A 17815-nucleotide genomic window follows, 5' to 3' on the forward strand; every position below is an offset into this window, starting at 1 on the left:
GTGCCACACGATGTAATAAATGTAAATTAAGTGACAAAATAAATAAAAAAAGCTCCAAAACCCCAACCAACCAAAAAATCCAAACTTACATCTGGCTTTACTACAAGAATACCATGCATGTACTATACAAGTACTCACCAGGAAATTCACTATATCCCTTCTTGCATTCTGTTTCTTATTTTGCTTAAAAGTAATGATTTTTCATACATTTCCAAGTCTGTCTTATTCTGAAATACAACTAGGCCTTACCTTCTATTTTTCTGATAAGGAGGAGTGTAAGTGGTTTTTTAATGGCATTTTTTCTGATTATGCTAGACAGTTTTGAAGTTGCATTCTTGGTAGAACTGACCTCTCACTTGCTCTGATGTGAACAATCTACTATTTGATTTCTCAAATGTCAGACAGTTTAATCTTTTCCACAAAATGCAGGAATGATGTTATTGTGGTTTTTGCTGAATGGACTCTACACTCATACAGAAGCCTTCAGGTAACAGTAGGGAGACAAGGACAACTGCTTATTGTATTAGTATTTCCAGGTTTATCTCTGCAGGGTAGATCGTGATAATGATCAGACTCACAAATAAAATTATATTTTCCTATCTGGCTTCTGAGTAGGAGAGCACTCAGAGGCCTGAACTGCACTGACTATGAAAAGCTAGTGAAGAAGAAAAGAGAAGCTGGAGCACAAGAACTGCATCTCTCTTCTCTGCCATGACACTAATTCTACTCTGGTGTCATGACACAAACCTGCCAGACAGAGAATGCTTTGCTAGGCAAAGTATATGAAAGCAACAGACATTACAGCTGTAATTAAATTAACACAATTGTCTAGATTAATTTTAGAGATAGGAAATTAAATTCCTTTAAAATTGTCTACTTCCTGCATGAGCTGATAAACAAGTATTTTATGAAGTTTCACCCCCACCCTCTCTCAGTAGGACACTGTTTTACAGCTCCAAGCTTCTCATGTTTATCTTCCATGGATGACAGGGAGACTGAAGCCCCAAACTCCAAAGAGGAGGAACACAGATGCTAGAGAGCATTTATATGACACATAACTATAACATTCTGCCTAAGGATGGAAAACTGGATCCTCCTGCTGTTATCTCTGTAACTGGATCATCAATAAAGCCCCAGTTTATTACAGTGTTGTCAGTAAAAGCAATTTGCTTACCTAGATTGGCATACATCACAAACAGATTGAAATACTGCTGCAAGTGGCGCCCGTGCTCAGATACCTCCCTTCTCAGAAGATTCAGTACCGCCCTCAGTAAGTGATCACTTAAACTTAAGTTATCATAAGCCTACAGAAAGAAACAAGTTCTGCTGTTAGTGGCTGAATCTATCATGTCTTGATTTAGTTTCTATTTTTTACTATGACAGAGAACAGAACTGGTTACAAGGTATGGGATTTATACAAGCTCCAAAGTGGCAGCACCCGGTCAGTCTTGAGTGTCTCAGACAAAAAGACACAGACAGACCCAATAAGACTCCCATCACTCAATACTGTGTAAGTCCATGAAATTATGGCTACAGAAACTTTTAACTGGGCTTTTTTTCCAATAGCAAATAGGCCTAAATACTCAAGAAACACACATGCAATTCCACCATTAACTTTGTAGACTAAGACAACCCAATCACCTCTTCAGGTATATCTCAAATACCTCACAACTCAGAACACTTCCTAAGCTTATGGAACTTCAACTAAATTCTTAACAAATTCTTTTGCTGGACACAGCAGTGAAAACATTCTGGGAAGGTAAATGGGATCATGTAAGCAAAAAGAGACATTAAAACATGACAAAGCAAAGGCTCAAAAAAGTTGAACTTTTAAACATTGTTATCACAAGTATCACAATAGGATGTAGGCTTTTTTTTTGTTGTTTGAGTGTAAAATCAGGCAATTCACTGTCTACTCCTAAACTAAGTTACAATTTTTGACAATTTCACTGTTGCAAGATACATGGGATTAAAACCTAGGGAACTCCTGCAGGTTTTCAGGTTAGTGTGTTTGTTTGTTTGTGGGGGTTTGTTTGTTTTACAGTTCTAAATAAAAACAAGGGTTCACTTCCCTAGACACTACTTGACTAAAATAACCACTGCTTTTTTTTTTTTTTTTTGCAGATTTCACACTCCCAGCTCAAAGGTCTCACTGAGCCTTCACAGAGATTTACAAATGAGGGGAAACTGAACCCTCTGACAGCAACTCTAACTGGTTGAGTTACATCCTGTTCAGTAGTGCAAAGACCAGAGTTTACTTTACATTAAATGCTTATAATGAAGAAGTAAGAATAAATTTCAAAAGCTTTTCATTAGAAAATTAAATACCTGACTGGAAGGTCCAGGAGAGGCAAAAGGTGATTGACATGGTCCGTCTTGCAATGAAAAATGTGCAATAAATACTATAAGTTTTGCAAATGCACCCCTCACTTCTGCACTGGGGCATTCCAGGAGATACTCAGAGAAGCGGTTTGAAACATTAAAAAGGACGTTGTGTGCAAACCAAAAACGTACATTCTTGCTGTGACGGAGCAGGATGCACAGGGCATCATACCTGCAACAGGAGATGGCACAGCTATGAGCAAATGCAGACATGAGTGAATTTGGTAGACATGTTCTTTTGCAGAGTTTGAAGAAAATATGGGTTAAAGTTTTTGTTCACAAAATGATTCTAATTAGATACTTTGTAGTTCTTATAGTGATACTCTTATGAGCAATCAGAAAAAGAAGATACCCTTCAATTAAAAACCTAACTTCAAATAAAAACTTAACCTAATTTTACTTCTATCACCCATAAGAATTAAGACAGCATTACACCCCCTAACTACTCCTCAAAGCAGGTCCTGTGTTGGCAGCCATCACTGTCTCTGTACTGGAACTGGGGGAGAGGGTGAGCAGTAGAGAACACAGGTGGATTAAATGTACAACACACAACTAAATATGTAACCTAACAAGAATTTATAGTCTCATTTAGAGACCTTAAAAAACCTCACAAAATCAAAAACCAATACCCAAAGACTAAAATATCTGCTTCAGAGAGGGCCTTGCATTACTCTGTCCTTTCAGCAGGAATATTTGAACTCTTCTTGATCTCTTAAATTAAAAGGAGTAACTTAAGCTACTCTGGAAGTTGTTGCTGGGGGTATGAATTTGCCATTATTACACAGCTACTTACTAATAGCTGGTAAACTACTGGCCATGAATACCAGATTTTCTCTCCAATCTGACCAGCAGGAATCCCCACTCCTCCCCCCAGCAGAGAATAACCCAGCTGAAGGACTAAAACGAGTAAGATGGGACTGTTTGTCACAGTGTGGATTTGAATTACAGGCCCCATAGCAATGTACATAAAGTACTCTGCCAACAATGTCTCAAAGACTATTATACATGTTTCACAAACAGAATTCAAATATAAGCTGCAACAATGGCTTCTAAAGAGCTTCGTTTAAAATTACTAAAACAATGTAAAAAACATCCTGAATTTGTCAGAAAACATAACCTGTTAGTTCTGTGCTAGTGACAGCTTCCATTCCTTGATTCTTTTTAAAAGATAGAGCATTTCATTTTCAAACATGAGATTTAAGAATTTAAGAATTTCAAAAAGAATTAAGCTCTTTTTGAAAATGAAATTTGAAACTATTCAGATCAGCAGGATATTTTAAGGCTCAAATTCTTCCCAGTATTTTCTATTCAAATTTCCCCCCTTTTCACATGCACCTTCACCATGTATCTAAATGGGATCTTTTAACAGACATCAAACTTCCAAAATTGCAATTGTTGTTAAAAGACAAAATACCAATCACTAGCAGGGCCACGGACTATTTTCTTTGTATGAAATCCTGTGGTGAAGAGAAATCTAGCAGCAAGCTGAATACTAATCATAGTTATTTCTTCTGCTTCAGGCAACAGATGATCTTGTCCTAAAGAAAAATCAGAATACTCACATGTAGACAAAGTAAAAGCAATTTTTAATAATTTAATTGATTTCAGATTACTGTTTTGTCTGATATGGTGTTCCAATTTTAGAAGAAACTTGATTAAAATAGACCCTAGCTTCTATAATGTATCATTTGAAAATGTAAGCTTTAATACAGGCACCTGGAGGCTAACATATATGTCTTTTACAAATTCAGCATCTCACCTTTGAGAATTGTTTTCAACAAAAGAGCCCTCAAACTTGAGTATTTTAACTTGATTTAGTACAGCAACTGAGTAATAGCTGATAGTTTATCAAAGTATTTTTTGCTAAATATTCTGGCAAGTTACCACTGATGAACCATTCAACAAGAAGGTGTTCAACTGCAGAAGGACACGAGTATTCAAAGCAGGACACACCAAATTTTCACTGGCTAGATAAATCCTTGGCCACACAAACCAAAACTCTTCTTGTAAAAAATGAATCCATAATTATCACACTACCATACTAACCTGGAGGAGGGTTTAGGTAGACACTATTACAAGTAAGCAACTTCTTTATGAATTGGAAATATTCCAGGCTGTACTGCATCCGATTGTGCATGAACTGCACGTTCTGCTTGCGCACGCTTCGCTCGATGGCCGAGGGCATTTTAATCTGGTGGGGTTTAGTGGTGATAGCGATTTCTGAAATATATTTTATTAGTTCATTGTCTTTGTCTATCGTGTCCATGCGTTCATAAAAAAGAATGTAAGCGTTCCACCACCTCTTCTGGCGCCTGTAGGACATTCTCTTCATCATGTGATCAAACACTTCGCCCATGTACTCTCCCCCAAAACACTGATTTTTCATCTCTTCGTCATCATCCATTTTACACTCTGTCACGTCTCCATCATCAAATTTGTACCACCGGTTCTTCTCACCATCTCCACCGTTCCTCTGGATAATGTAAGAGTAGTAATGTCCGCCGCTGGCCTGGCCGCTGTGCACAAGTACACCCACAAGTCTGTATTTTGTGCTCCCAGAGTGTTCATTTTCTGACTGCTCGTTTTGTATTATCTGATTTTCAGGATTCACATCATCCCCTTCCAATTTTGCTACACCTGCCACTGTGTAAGGCTCCATGTCCAGTTCTCGTGGAAATTCAAAATAATCATTGAATTTGATTGCACATTCCCTTTCCCAGTCATAATCAAATCGTTTCAACTGGATCGCAAGAACTGGAGGCAACTTCTTAATCAACAAGCGTTTCACTGTATCCACCTAAAAAAGGATGTGAACAGTTACCAGCTCTCAAATTTCCATTCATATACTCTCACCAAATACCAAACTGAGTAATGAAAGGATGATTTTTCTCCCCAAACATGAACTAAGACTGAACTTAGTACAGCTGTAACATCACAGCTGTACACAAATTAAAAAGATAAGGAATCATTACCTTTTTGTTGCATTTTTCACAATGATATGCATTTGCACCTTCCAATAAATCTCCCTTGACGTACTGCTCCAAAGAATCAAGAAGGTTTTGGTGATTCCTTATATCTACATTCAGAGTTGTGAAGGATTCCTCACACTCGTACCTAGCAATGAAGAGGTAAATGTATGAGAAAGGCAGGAATGTGTTCAACTTTTGATGTTTTACATGTGCTACAGTGTGTAAGCAGTAAAAGAACTGAACTCTTTTTTACTGCAGCAGTTTTCCTACAGTTACATTACAGTATCTGCACACTGTATTTTTATGGTCAGGAATTAAAGTGATAAACACAAATACTGTATCACAGCTAAAGATAATATTTCAAAACAGATGCCAATTTAGCAAAAAAAACCAAACAAAAAGCCTTTTTATTTTCTATCTAAAAAACCTTGAATCACCATCTTCATAAAATCTCTTTGAATGTTTATGACTGGCTTTGACATCATGTTCTAAATATAATCTGTGAACAAATCTCTAGCAACGAGCTAGCAATGCTTGAGAGACAACCAGCTGATACATCCTGGAAGCAACTTTTTGTTTTTAAAATAAAGAAGTGATGAATAAATTTAAAAAGCCACAGCTATTCCAGTGTAACCCTGAAGGGGTTTGTTTCCCTGATATGCAATCAGCATTCAAAGGCTGAATAAATAAATATTTAGAAACACTTCAACCAACAGCAATATTAATTCATCCAATAAATAGCTTACAAAAAATATAGACAGGCTTTTATTTGCCACAGACAAATCCACAGTTTAGTTACTATCAGTTCTCTCCTCCCTAAACGACATTTTTGTTAATAAGTAACATTATGTAAATCCAGTAGAGTTAAAAAACACAGAAATACTTCTGGATAATACATAATATAAAGAATGAATGGTAACTCATGTTGCTTCTGGTCTGGATCTGCCATTTCATTACCATTGCATAGAAGGTGAAATCAGTGCTATCATTTCACCTTGCAGTATTTCAACTCACTTCTAGTCACTCACTGTAACCCATGAAACCTAAAATCTTCACTTTACAAATTCCTCTTATTCATACATTAGATCAACTGAAGTTGAAAGAGTACCACAATAAAATCCATCTGTATAATTTTTTCCAGTATTTTAATTGGAGGTTAAAAGAAATGATCAGCTTTCAAAATAAAGAGAATTTGCAATGGCAATGTACAGAGATATGTACTGTTAAAGAATCATACATGATCTGGACAGTAAGAAAGCCACCAATAAACACAATAATTTTAAAAAAAGCCAAATGCCAAAAAGAGTAAGTTAATCATTAAGCCATCCTGAATTTTGCATGCAATTTTAACCAAATAGAGAGATAAATTAAAAAGTCAGGGGAATTAAAACTTTACAATACTGAGTTCTATTCCTTCATTAATAACCATCATCAAAACAGTGAGCTACAGACTTGCAGTCTGATTTGGCATGGGTGGTTTCTTATATGCCTTCTACAAAACTGAATTTCAGTATTCACATTTAAAAGTATCTAAAATACAGCAGAAGTCTTAAGAAAAAGATGAACTTTCTACACCACTGACCTTAATTACAGGTTACATGGTGAGTATGAACAGTTTTACTCATTGGAACTGCAGATTCCTACTTGGCTCAGCTCTAAACACACATTATGGAAAACCAAAGACAGCAACAATTGTTGGCCAGGTATTAAAATTTTCTACAGTGCACTTAGTCCCTACAATTGTTTTCACTTTTAGCATGAAAAACCATAATCTTTTCCTGCCTTGATCAATACACAATGCCTCACATACAATCTGTGAAGTAGAAGCAATAATGCTAAAGTACTTGTAGACAAATGAATGTTCAGCTGTAGGAAAAATAAGGTAGTAAAATCTATTAGCTTAAAAAACCCACACAAAAAGCCCACTCTTGACTCTAATTACTTTTATAAGGACACAAACATGGGTTGTTTTTCTATAAAAAAAGATTTAAATCTTCAACACTTACCGATGTGGGCATCCTTGACAAATCTTCTGATCAGCAAAGGACCCTCCTAAAACTTTACTTAACATTGCTGGATGGCCCAAAGCTTTTAAAGCTTCATCTAAACTGTCCACCAGTGAATTAAAAAATTCTAAAGCATCGTGTTGTTCACGTAGATTTACAGGTTCACCCCAGAGTCTGAAAATGAAAGCACATTTTGTCAAATATTTTTTGTTTTGTTCGCCAACAATTTTATTTTGAAAAAATATATGATTCAAGCTCCTAACCCCTCCTCCTTGAAGAGCCAAAATACTGGTTTTTGATGTACTATATGACCTGTTGTTCTGTTCCTGACACTTTCTGGTAAGTGAAAACAAGCTCTTGCGTATAACTTCATACTTAATTCAAAGTCTCACTACCAAAAACTGCTAAAATTCAAAAGAACCACTCTGCTGTAAACATAGTTTATTAACAGACTTCTACAGAATGGTGAAAAGGCAGATAAAGCTGCACAACTTCTGCTAATTTACACTTTACATCGTTGCCATTCTACTATGATTAGCTTTTTTGCACTTCAGTGATCCAGTGAATCAACATCAATACTCAATTTTCTACTTACCTGAACTGTTTCCAAAACCCTCTTGGTACATAGTACTGTAGCCTGGAAGCTGCTAAATGGCCAAAAATTACTTGGAGATGCCTCAAAACTCCAATATTGTACTCTTTTCTATCTTCAGTTTTGCTCAGTGCTGGTTTATCTTCATACTGATGTGGATAACCAAACACATCATCTCGTGGGTCAACATTGCTCTGAAAAGCAGAAAATTTGTGCAATTTACTTCCATATGTAGCTGTCTTGTAGTTAGTTTTATCCTTTGTTTAATTTGACAATCTAAGGTGTTTCATACTCAGCTGAAAACCCAAATACTGTCTTTTTTTTTTTGCATTAACAAAGTTGTGGTGGCTGAAATAAGGTGCAGTGCTTTCCAGTAGAAATGCCTGAGGAGGAATTCTGCAAACCCTGGATCTGCCACTTGGATATTCTGAAGTGCCCCTCTGGCAGTGAACCTATTCAAGTATGAAATATTATCCTATTTTCCCCACAGGTATCAGTGGAAATCAAAGTGATTGATTAGCAACTGAAATTTATTACAACCTTTTCATTTAAAAAAGTAATTACAATTTAAAGATTAGGTAATTTTATATAATTAAATTTACCTCATTGTCCTGCTTTTCATCCCCAGACATGTCATCATCTACATCACTGCCTGTGCCTTCTATTGCAAGAATCCCGTTCCTGATGGCTGGAATCATGTACAGCTGCTGAATGACAGAATTCATGTAACAAGTGGCACCAGCATTTTTCAGTCCCACAAATCCCTTTGGTGGCCGAGGCCCAACAGGTGGCAGATATTCCCATTCTGTGAGTGCTTCACAAGCTACGAGGAAACAGCAGAGAGTGGTCAGGGAACTGGTTTGTTATAAAATAAAGAAAACATCCATGCAGTACAAAGGGTAGTTGCATATTATTGTAAGTCTGTATCATACTGCAATTTAGTAAAAAACAAAGTTCCATCAAAAAATGTAATAGCTAAACTTTAAACAACTTCTATGAAGGACTGTTCTATCTGTAATCTTATTACTACATTTTATTCTACTGTATAACTAAAGAGGCAAAAATTTAGTCTATGTATATATGAAACAGAAGTCTTTCCTCAATACCAGCAAGTTTCTTAGCTGAAGAATTCAGCTGAATGAATATAGAATATATAACCGATTTATAAACCTTCTAAAAATTATAGTACTCTCAAAAATTTACAATCCTTCAAAAAATTATAGAATTTCACTTAAGCCTCACTTTTTCTTGCCAGGATGGGAAACAGTTTTAGCAAATGCTATCTATATAACTTGCTGTATATTTTTTTTCCTCCTGAGTCTTCTCTTTCAGGTCCCTCACATCTCTTTGAGAACATTCCTGATCACCTAAGCTAACCTGTTGTTTTGTCTGTAGTTTTACACAAAAAAACTTGATATTAATAATTCTGATATAAGAGAGCATGCATATTTATTTACAAGCAGATTTGGTATATGAATCCCAGAGCATGCACAGCTCATACATTTGTTCTCTCTTCTGTCTGACATACCACAGAGATCTGGTGTTCTGTTGTGCTTATCAAACACTTGAATGGAAGGGAATGCCATGAAATCCCCCTAACTGTGAGGGGATAAGAAATACACTGCTTCCCAATAGAAAAGGGTGAAGAAAGAAGGATGGGGCAGAGGGGAAAACCATAAAGCTGCCCTTATAGTTTATTCATCTGAGATGGAACTGAACAGGAAGAGACTGAAAAACCTCAAGTGACCCACTGACAGCACCATTCAAGCAAGTAGCTCTGACACTCTGAGAGGCAGTGGACAATTTCCACTTTTGGATACTATTTTTAGTTGCTTATGGTTTTGCTCAACTCTGAGTTTACACATCTGTTAAATCACACAATGGTTTGGGTTGGAAGGACCTTTAAAGATCATCTAGTCCAGCCCCCTGCCATGGGCAAGGATATTTTCCACTAGACCAGATTGCTCAGGGCCCCATCCAGCCTGGCCTGGAACACTTCTGGGATGAGGCACCCACAACTGGGCAACCTGTTCCAGTGTCTCAGCATTCTCATAGTGAAGAATTTGTTCCTTGTGTCCAATCTAAATCTATTCTCAGTTTAAAATCATTGCCTCTTGTCCTGTAACTACAGGCCCTGGTACAAATCTTTTTCTCCATCTTTCTTACAAGCCACATTTAAGTAATGAAGGTCACAATGAGGTACCCCTGGAGGCTTCCCTTCTCCAGGCTGAACAACCCCAACTCTCCCAGCCTTTCTCACCATATGAGCTTGGGTTTCCTTGGTTTGATGGTGTTTGGATTTTGTTTGGTGGTTGTTGATTCCCTTTCCCTCTTAATATTACAGCAGAATGGTTTTAGTGTCCCTTAAGGGCTGGCGAAAATATCCTCCTGCTTGATAATTTTTAAGAAATGCTTTTTTTATGACAACAATAATCAGTGCTGAAAACAAGCCTTTTGTCCTCCTTGTGAAAATCAGCCCAAGTTTCACTATTTTGACTATTGGCTTTTGAAGCACTAACATGTGCAAGTTTTTGAACAGACAGCAATCACTACAACCTTTCTCTAGTGAGAGGGACAAAGTTCTTTCAGTGCAGAGCTGTGCTGAGACAAGGCCAAAAAGAACCTTAAAAAGGACTATGACAAGCAGAGAATGAGTTCAGAACTAAAAAGAGAAGCAGGACAGAGGACCTGTGTCTGTGTATGGGCAATGATGACAAATCAGGTGAGCAACCAAGAAATTGGCTCTAAAACTAAGCTGAAGATACCTGGTGAGGCTCTGGGATTGGTTAGCAAGAGTCTGAAATTATGAGACTGAAGTAGAAGATACAGACAGAATGAAGTTCCTGGGAGCTGGTATGGACAAAGGTGAGAAATTGGGACAGGAAGGGTCAGGCTGTGACTTGGGCTGGAATTTGGATGTGACCATGGAATGTAGGTCAGTACATTTACTGCATAAAGAAAAACAAATAAAGCCTATACTGGCAAACTGATTTTGCAGCATTAAAAGCAGCCACAAACAAACCATGAACTAAAACACTCAGCATTTAGTTCAGTGGATAATACAAACAAAACCTATACATGATATATACATTAAGGAGTAGAAAATAGATAATTAAAAAGTATTACATACTAGTGATTGCTGTACCTATGTAATACATTTCAGTCAACGTGTCTACAATCTGTTTGAGATTTCGCACACATCCAACTGCTAGTGCAACAAGGAGCTCAAAGCCAGCATTAATAGTGGCTGGTGAACTACACACTGGTATGGCCTGCTCAGCAGGCAATTCTCCATTTCTCATGTATTGTAGATAAACATTGGATGCTGGAAAGATGAAATCATCTATCAACTCCTGAAAAAAATAAGACAATAAGACCTGTTACCATGGAAATTATTTTATAAGAGAGTAATGGTTATAACATAAATGAATGTCTGAGAACCAGAGGGGTCCTTAACAAAAAAATCCCACCAAGAGTAAAAATTGAGAACAATACCATAATGAGCTTTTAAATTAAGAACAGAAGAACTCCATTCTAAAGTGGTTCCCTGCAAACCCATCTCCCCACTCCAAGTTAAAAATAAATCGGTACTGTTCTTGATTGGTATAAAATTTCTTTTGCAAAACCAATATTATCTACAAAGCTCTTTATCAATTAGTGCTGAAAAACCAACACTCCTGCTTTACAGTATCAGAGGTACAAAGAAAACATGTCTGATTAAAGAGATGCTCAGATGTGATGCATTTGTTCAAACCTGCCCTAAGCATTAATAGCAGTAATTAAGAACATGTGCAGGAAAGCCATTACAGAGGTAATGAAGGAAAGCAGTCCTGTACAGTGAGACTGTATCTCACTATCTTTGTGTGGTGTTTGTCAAGTACTGGAATAAGAATTACAATGTTAAATACAGTACTTAAGTAAGAATGAAAATGTTAAATACACTTTATGACTGAAACATGCAATTTAATTTTTTTTAAAAAAGGAAACATTAAACTCCAATCAAAAGCATTTTTATGGATACAACCCACAAGATGTGAGGTTTCTTTTTACTTATTTATAGGTAAAAACAAACAAGAAAAAAATCCCAAAAATTAATCCCCACCCCCCAAAACCTCACAAAGACAAAAAAATCCCCTCCAGAGGTCAAAAAACTTGAACTTACTTTAATGAGATTAGCACCTCCTTTTTCACAACCAATGTGGTATTTCTTCTCAGGTGTCTGGAATGCTAACAACTCTTTTGTTACTCCAAGGTGACCCTCTAAGATCGTTTCTTCAACACCTGTTTCCCCTGTTCTCTTTACTTCATCCTGCCATTTAAGAGAAAGTTAGGATACTCCAAACAGCAAACATTAAGCTCAGAACTGCAGTTTACAAGAAACTTTACAGTTTTGCAGCAAAAACCTAATTATCAGGAATAAACTGATCCTGAAACTTACCCTGATTCTCTTAAGCCAGTCAATTTCATTATTGAGAAGAACTTCAGCATTGGGTACATTAATATTACTGTTGTAAGCATAGTTAAGAAGATGTCTTAAGAGGGTGAAGTAGTCTCCAGAATGCTTAGCTCTCTCTCTTGCAGTGCTCTGAGTAAACCAAAAGCAAAGAATTTATAACTGCTTCTACTTACAGTGCAACACCAACATACTTCTCCTAAATCTCACAGCAAATATAGAAGAAAACAAGTGTAAGGTAATTTTTAATTTTTACAAGTTTAAAATTGTATTTGGCTGCTAATGAATGACTTCTCAACTATTTTAGCAACAATTTCTATACCTGAATAAGAAAAAGAAAACCAAATCAAAACTTCTGATCAAATGTTCAAGAGAGCCATGAGCTGGAAAGCCCTGGCAGGACCAGTAGGAGAAGGCACTAACTGCAGGTATTCTCTAACCTGCTAATAATTTTTACTTAAAGGTTAGCAATCACCAAAGATCAAATGCAGACATTAAAGACTACTGTTCATGCTCTTATCAGAAAATGCAAGAGTCCCTTTTCCCCTGATCTAGCTCAAATGGAAATCATCTGTGCTGCTTGTCTGTAGGTCAGAAGCCATCTATATTATAATGACTGTTATTAATAGCAATTTGTCTTTTCTTGCAGGTATTTTGTCCTATTACTTTTTACATACATTCCCATACTGAAGACTTTATCTCTGAAAACTTACCCCTAGAACAGTAAACAGCAGGGTAATGAAGAAAAGGAGAGGTCTCTGTCCCATGCAACACCTGGTAGCCATTAAAAAGAATTGCTCCTGTGCCATCTGACGAACAGTTCTGGAAATAATTGAATAGAAACATTAAATTCAATCTCCTTATCCAAACAGGACATTAATTAAATTTGTGTTTATCTGCTTAATGCCATTTTCTTAAACTCAACATAATGTAGGAAACATGAACAGTTTAATTATTCCCTACCCATCATATTATTTCTCCTTGCAATGAAATTTCAGATGCATGAATTCTAGTACAAAACCCGTTCCACAAATCAAATATTTAAAGGTTAAAGAAAAAGAAACTTAGAAACACCAAGCCACTACACCTTTGCAACTGACAGCAAATATTGCATAACACAAACATTTGCAATCCTAAATATTTTTTTTTCCTAATCAAGCACCAGTTGTACCTGGTAAAACCAGGTACAAAGGAGAACTACTCCAGTAATACTGCTTTTATGTGTCACTGCAGCAGTTTGCTGAGTATCTCTGAAGTGATCAAAATTTATCATTAGTAAGATGTGAGAGATGATGACCCTTCTGAAAATTCAAGTGGCTATAATTAAAGGAAATTTTTCACCTCAGAACCTAATCTAATCACTAGAGCAATGCAGGAATGGATAAGCTTCAGTTAAAAAAAAAAAAACCTAAAAAAAATTAGGGCAAATCCTTTTCTTTCAAGTTGTAGGATTAATTGTCTGAGCAGTATGCCTTGTAAAAACTGTTGGGAGCAACTCTTTTTGTGTGGGAAGAGACCACGAATGCTGAATGAATGATTTTATGGAAGTATCTCAACATATGAAAAACTGAGTTTTGCAGTGTCTGTTTGATGTGTTTGTCTGTTTTGTGCCCATGGAGTCTGAGTGGAAAGCACACCAAAGAACCCTCTTCCCTTCAGAGCTTTTTCATGTGTGGTTAACTGTGATTTCAAAGCCACATTAGGATGACCTTGAGGTGAGAGCAAAGATGCACCTGGCTGAGCACCATCTCTGCTACCATGCACAAAGCAAAGTGCACAAGAAGAAGGGAAGAAGGACTCATGCAGAGACACTTCTCCAGAATGTTCTCTCAGCTTCTAACAATCTGTGGCTCAAGAAAACTACCGAGAGCAGTATTTCATAGCCCTCACTAGACAAGTTCATGAAAGAACCCCTCAAACCATTTCCAAACTGAAGGTTTGCACTGCTTAAATGTTATGCCCAAGAAGGTCTTATACAAAGAAACACAGCTCTCCATTTGTTCTCCCTTTGCTACTTCTGATTTTAAGGGTCTCTGTAGTATTCTCCTCCCACCATTCATCTCTCCTCCAGTATGAAGTGCCCCCAGCTATTCAGCTGTTCCTCAGATGGAAGTCATTGCAGAGCTTTGATCTCCCTTGTCACCCTTCCCTATCTTTGCAAGTTCTCCTACTCTGCTCTGAGTTGCAGCAGACTGTGGGGTGGGGCTGGTCTGTTTTGTTCTTAACAATAATTGAGATTTGATGGGGTCTGATTGCTGAGCCAATGTTTTAGTAGAACATCTCACAGAAAGTTATTTTAAGATACTGCTTGGGACACATCACACAGACACTCCTCAGCTCTCTGCACTTGAAGGCAGAACGAAATAGACAAAGGTGATATTTTCCTTCAGTGACAAATGTGACCAATGTGACATGCCTCACACTTTTATGTTTCTGAGTATGCAGTGTTTGAACAATGAAGTATTACATTTCTGTGAAGCTGTAACCATCTAAGAGCTCTTAAGAAATCATGAGAGGGATGCAGCTGCCTGAGCACAGCATCTCATGCTGTTTTAGACACATGATGACAGCACAGAGCTGGCACACAGGACATGAGCTGCACAATGAACTCACACTCAGCAGGAGGAAGAGCTGGAGGCCAAGCACCTCCCTTAAGGCTGGCAACCTGAGTCCTGCCCTCCTGAGAGCTCCAGGACACAGGTCTCTGTTCAGTTCATAGAAGACAGTCCCTTCAGTGGGTGTAAGTGCCATGGCTTTGCAGCACTAAGAATTTTAATGTATTTAGGCCACATACATGTGGCCACCAAACACTTTGCAGAGATCAGCAGAATACTTCTGGGTTCCAGGATTATTTAGGACTAATTGTTTGGCTATCTCCTCTTAACTAAGCTGGTCTTGCATTCAGAGGACATCACTACAAAATCATTTACCTTACAGGAGAAAAACTACTCTAGCATTTAGTATTAAACATTTTGCATTCTGTTTCTCAGTAAAGAGGTATAACATGGTTATGCTCTGAGGAAACAGAAGTCCCAGTCAAACTCTGAAAAAACAACAATCCATCTGATCTTTTCTGGAAAGATTCTATTTGTGAGATCTAACTTGGTCATCTTCTGTCTTTGTCTTTTATGGTGCACCAAAAATATTTTCTCACATGCATATTTTGCTCACATTGTTCTCTGATTGAGCATAGGAGATTAGAGAACAATAGTTGTGGAAGGATATTCAGAGTTCTGTCTGGTATTTGCTAAACTTTCTCTGCACTGCAAACACTGATTTGTTTTCACATTAATTCAGAAGAGGAACTTTTCAGCAGGTTAGTTCAACTTCACTATCTTAATTTACAAAGCAATCTTCTGTTTCCACTCATGCTTATGCTATTTTACCATGTAACAACGAACAGTTGCACCATTCTAAGTGAGATTATTATGTTTATCACAGGTTTTATAGGCATATGAGAGAAGTGGTGGCTTCTTGTACTGACAGTATGAACTATTTTTCCATATGAGTGATACAAGCAAGTATGGAAGTACTTTCAGTGAAGTATGGAAGTACTTTCAGTATGAAGTATTTTCAGTGAAACTGAACATTCAATACCCTGTACCACAGGCTGCAAACTAATAAAGCTTGTGGTATTTCTGGTAACCCTCCAGTTTCACCAATGTGTGCAAAGAGTTCACTGTAAAGAGATGCTCTGATGATACTTGATCCCTTCATGAAGGCAAATATTCCTAAACATAAGATCTTTCAACCTGTTTATCCAGAAGTCAAAAAGCCCAAAACACAAATTCTGCTCAAATTCTGACCCCATTCATCTGAGAGCACCATAATCTGACTCCCTTTAAAACATACTGCAAAACTTAAAGACACCACTAATTTTGGATCTCTGTCATTTCTCAAAGTTAGAATATTCATGAAACAACAGTAACTTAAAAAATTAAAATTAACTCTTTAGTAACAGATCACAGCACTGGCAACCAAGTTTAATAACATATTAACAACTTTCCACCTGGATGGTTTCTGAAAACACCCAGTACTTCACATCACAATTTCAGATGGGCTGAAGCCACTGCTCTGCATTTAGGCTTTATATTCCTTTTGAATTGTAAAATAATAGATGTGACCAAAACTTACTTGCTGTGACAGTGCAATAGTAAATCAATAATAAATGTCTGCCACGCCTTCTCTTTACTGAGTGCATCCAGTGCCGTTGGAATCAAAGCAAAGCACAGGGTCATCACCTCCAGGGCTTCACAGCAAACTTGTTCATCTTCCATGTCTGGTTCATTTCCTGCATTTGTCTGTGAAAACAAACAAGAGTGCACAAAGTGGGTACAGAAAACAATCCCAAGAAACCCAACTGGCTCCAAGGTATATCACTAAACACAAACACAAACCACAGCTTTGTATACTAAGTGATTATCAGTGCCAAGTATTTTATACACTCAGATCTGAGCCAAAGCACTGTGTGGGATGACTTGAGCTTCCAGAATTGTGCTTCTCACTGGAGGATTTCAAGCATGAACTTATGGAGACAAGTTAGATAGGACAACTATGGGCAACAGTTACACCAGCTAGTACTGTTGGGGAGTTTTTCTTAGTTTGCATCTGTGGTTTTGTTTGGGATTTTTTTGTTTTGTTTTTCTTTACCACTCAAATAATGGCATTTAAAACTCGGAAAACTCTACTACTTAAACAGAGAAAGGCCATAGTGCTGTATAATTAATTCATCAATTCAGTTTTACAAGGCTTTGACACTCACAACTTATTTGACCAAAAGCTTTTTAATATTGCTAGAATTTATTAATCACTTTGCTATTTTTCAGAAAGATGGAAGAGTTGAAGTTCAAGTTTTAAACATAGCTGCTGTCATGATTTTTGACACAGAAAATAATATTACCTCTAATTGGTGCATAGGTTACTTCTTAGACTAAACACTTGAATTAATTGAGTTGATTTTGGTACATTTTTTCAGAATAAATACTTTGAGAATAATGGCAAACCCTCTCCTCCATCTAGAAGTAATTACATTCAAGAAGTTCCAAAGAAACTGAATGTGAGAAGGTCTCAATTTATCATTTATAAATCATAAGTGCAGGTTAGTCACATCAACTACAGCCATTAAATATTTGTTTTATATGTGAAAAGGTATCAAGATTAATTAGGCAGAAAGAAGGGATTACAATGCAGAGGAGAGAACTAATTGTGAACAGGCCAAAATATGCCTCACTCTGGCAGCAAACACTATTTTGTCTATGCACAATAACTAAAAAATCAAAGGCAGTCACTGCACTGCAGCAGGAGGATGTGGCAGTCCTGACACGAGATCAGAAAGCAAAACCAGAATGCCTTCAGCAAATCCACAACTGCACCTGTTCTGCAGTGAAGCCCTGGTTAGAAGGGAAAGTTATTT

At 37.1% G+C, this 17815-nt stretch overlaps 1 protein-coding gene across 5 annotated transcripts in view; it reads right to left on the reverse strand.

The window, feature by feature from the left end:
- The window catches only part of USP9X (ubiquitin specific peptidase 9 X-linked), a 96296-nt gene that overhangs the window by 10337 nt on the left and 68144 nt on the right, over positions 1–17815 (reverse strand). For 3 of the 5 annotated variants that reach the window (XM_071430291.1, XM_071430288.1, XM_071430289.1), the window contains 13 exons: positions 16537–16703; positions 13116–13224; positions 12388–12534; positions 12112–12258; positions 11080–11302; positions 8552–8772; positions 7953–8143; positions 7358–7531; positions 5355–5496; positions 4429–5179; positions 3797–3920; positions 2329–2554; positions 1175–1304 (listed from right to left, as the gene is read on the reverse strand). In XM_071430291.1, coding sequence (XP_071286392.1) covers positions 1175–1304; positions 2329–2554; positions 3797–3920; positions 4429–5179; positions 5355–5496; positions 7358–7531; positions 7953–8143; positions 8552–8772; positions 11080–11302; positions 12112–12258; positions 12388–12534; positions 13116–13224; positions 16537–16703 — 2752 coding nt within the window. Of the gene's footprint in view, positions 1–1174; positions 1305–2328; positions 2555–3796; positions 3921–4428; positions 5180–5354; positions 5497–7357; positions 7532–7952; positions 8144–8551; positions 8773–11079; positions 11303–12111; positions 12259–12387; positions 12535–13115; positions 13225–16536; positions 16704–17815 lie in introns of those variants that run through there. The other 2 variants (XM_071430290.1, XR_011679680.1) reach the window with 2 other exon arrangements.

Source organism: Agelaius tricolor, unplaced genomic scaffold (assembly GCF_023055355.1).
Source record: "Agelaius tricolor isolate 1412-34295 unplaced genomic scaffold, bAgeTri1.0.p SCAF_7, whole genome shotgun sequence".
Classification (NCBI taxonomy): Eukaryota; Metazoa; Chordata; class Aves; order Passeriformes; family Icteridae; genus Agelaius; species Agelaius tricolor.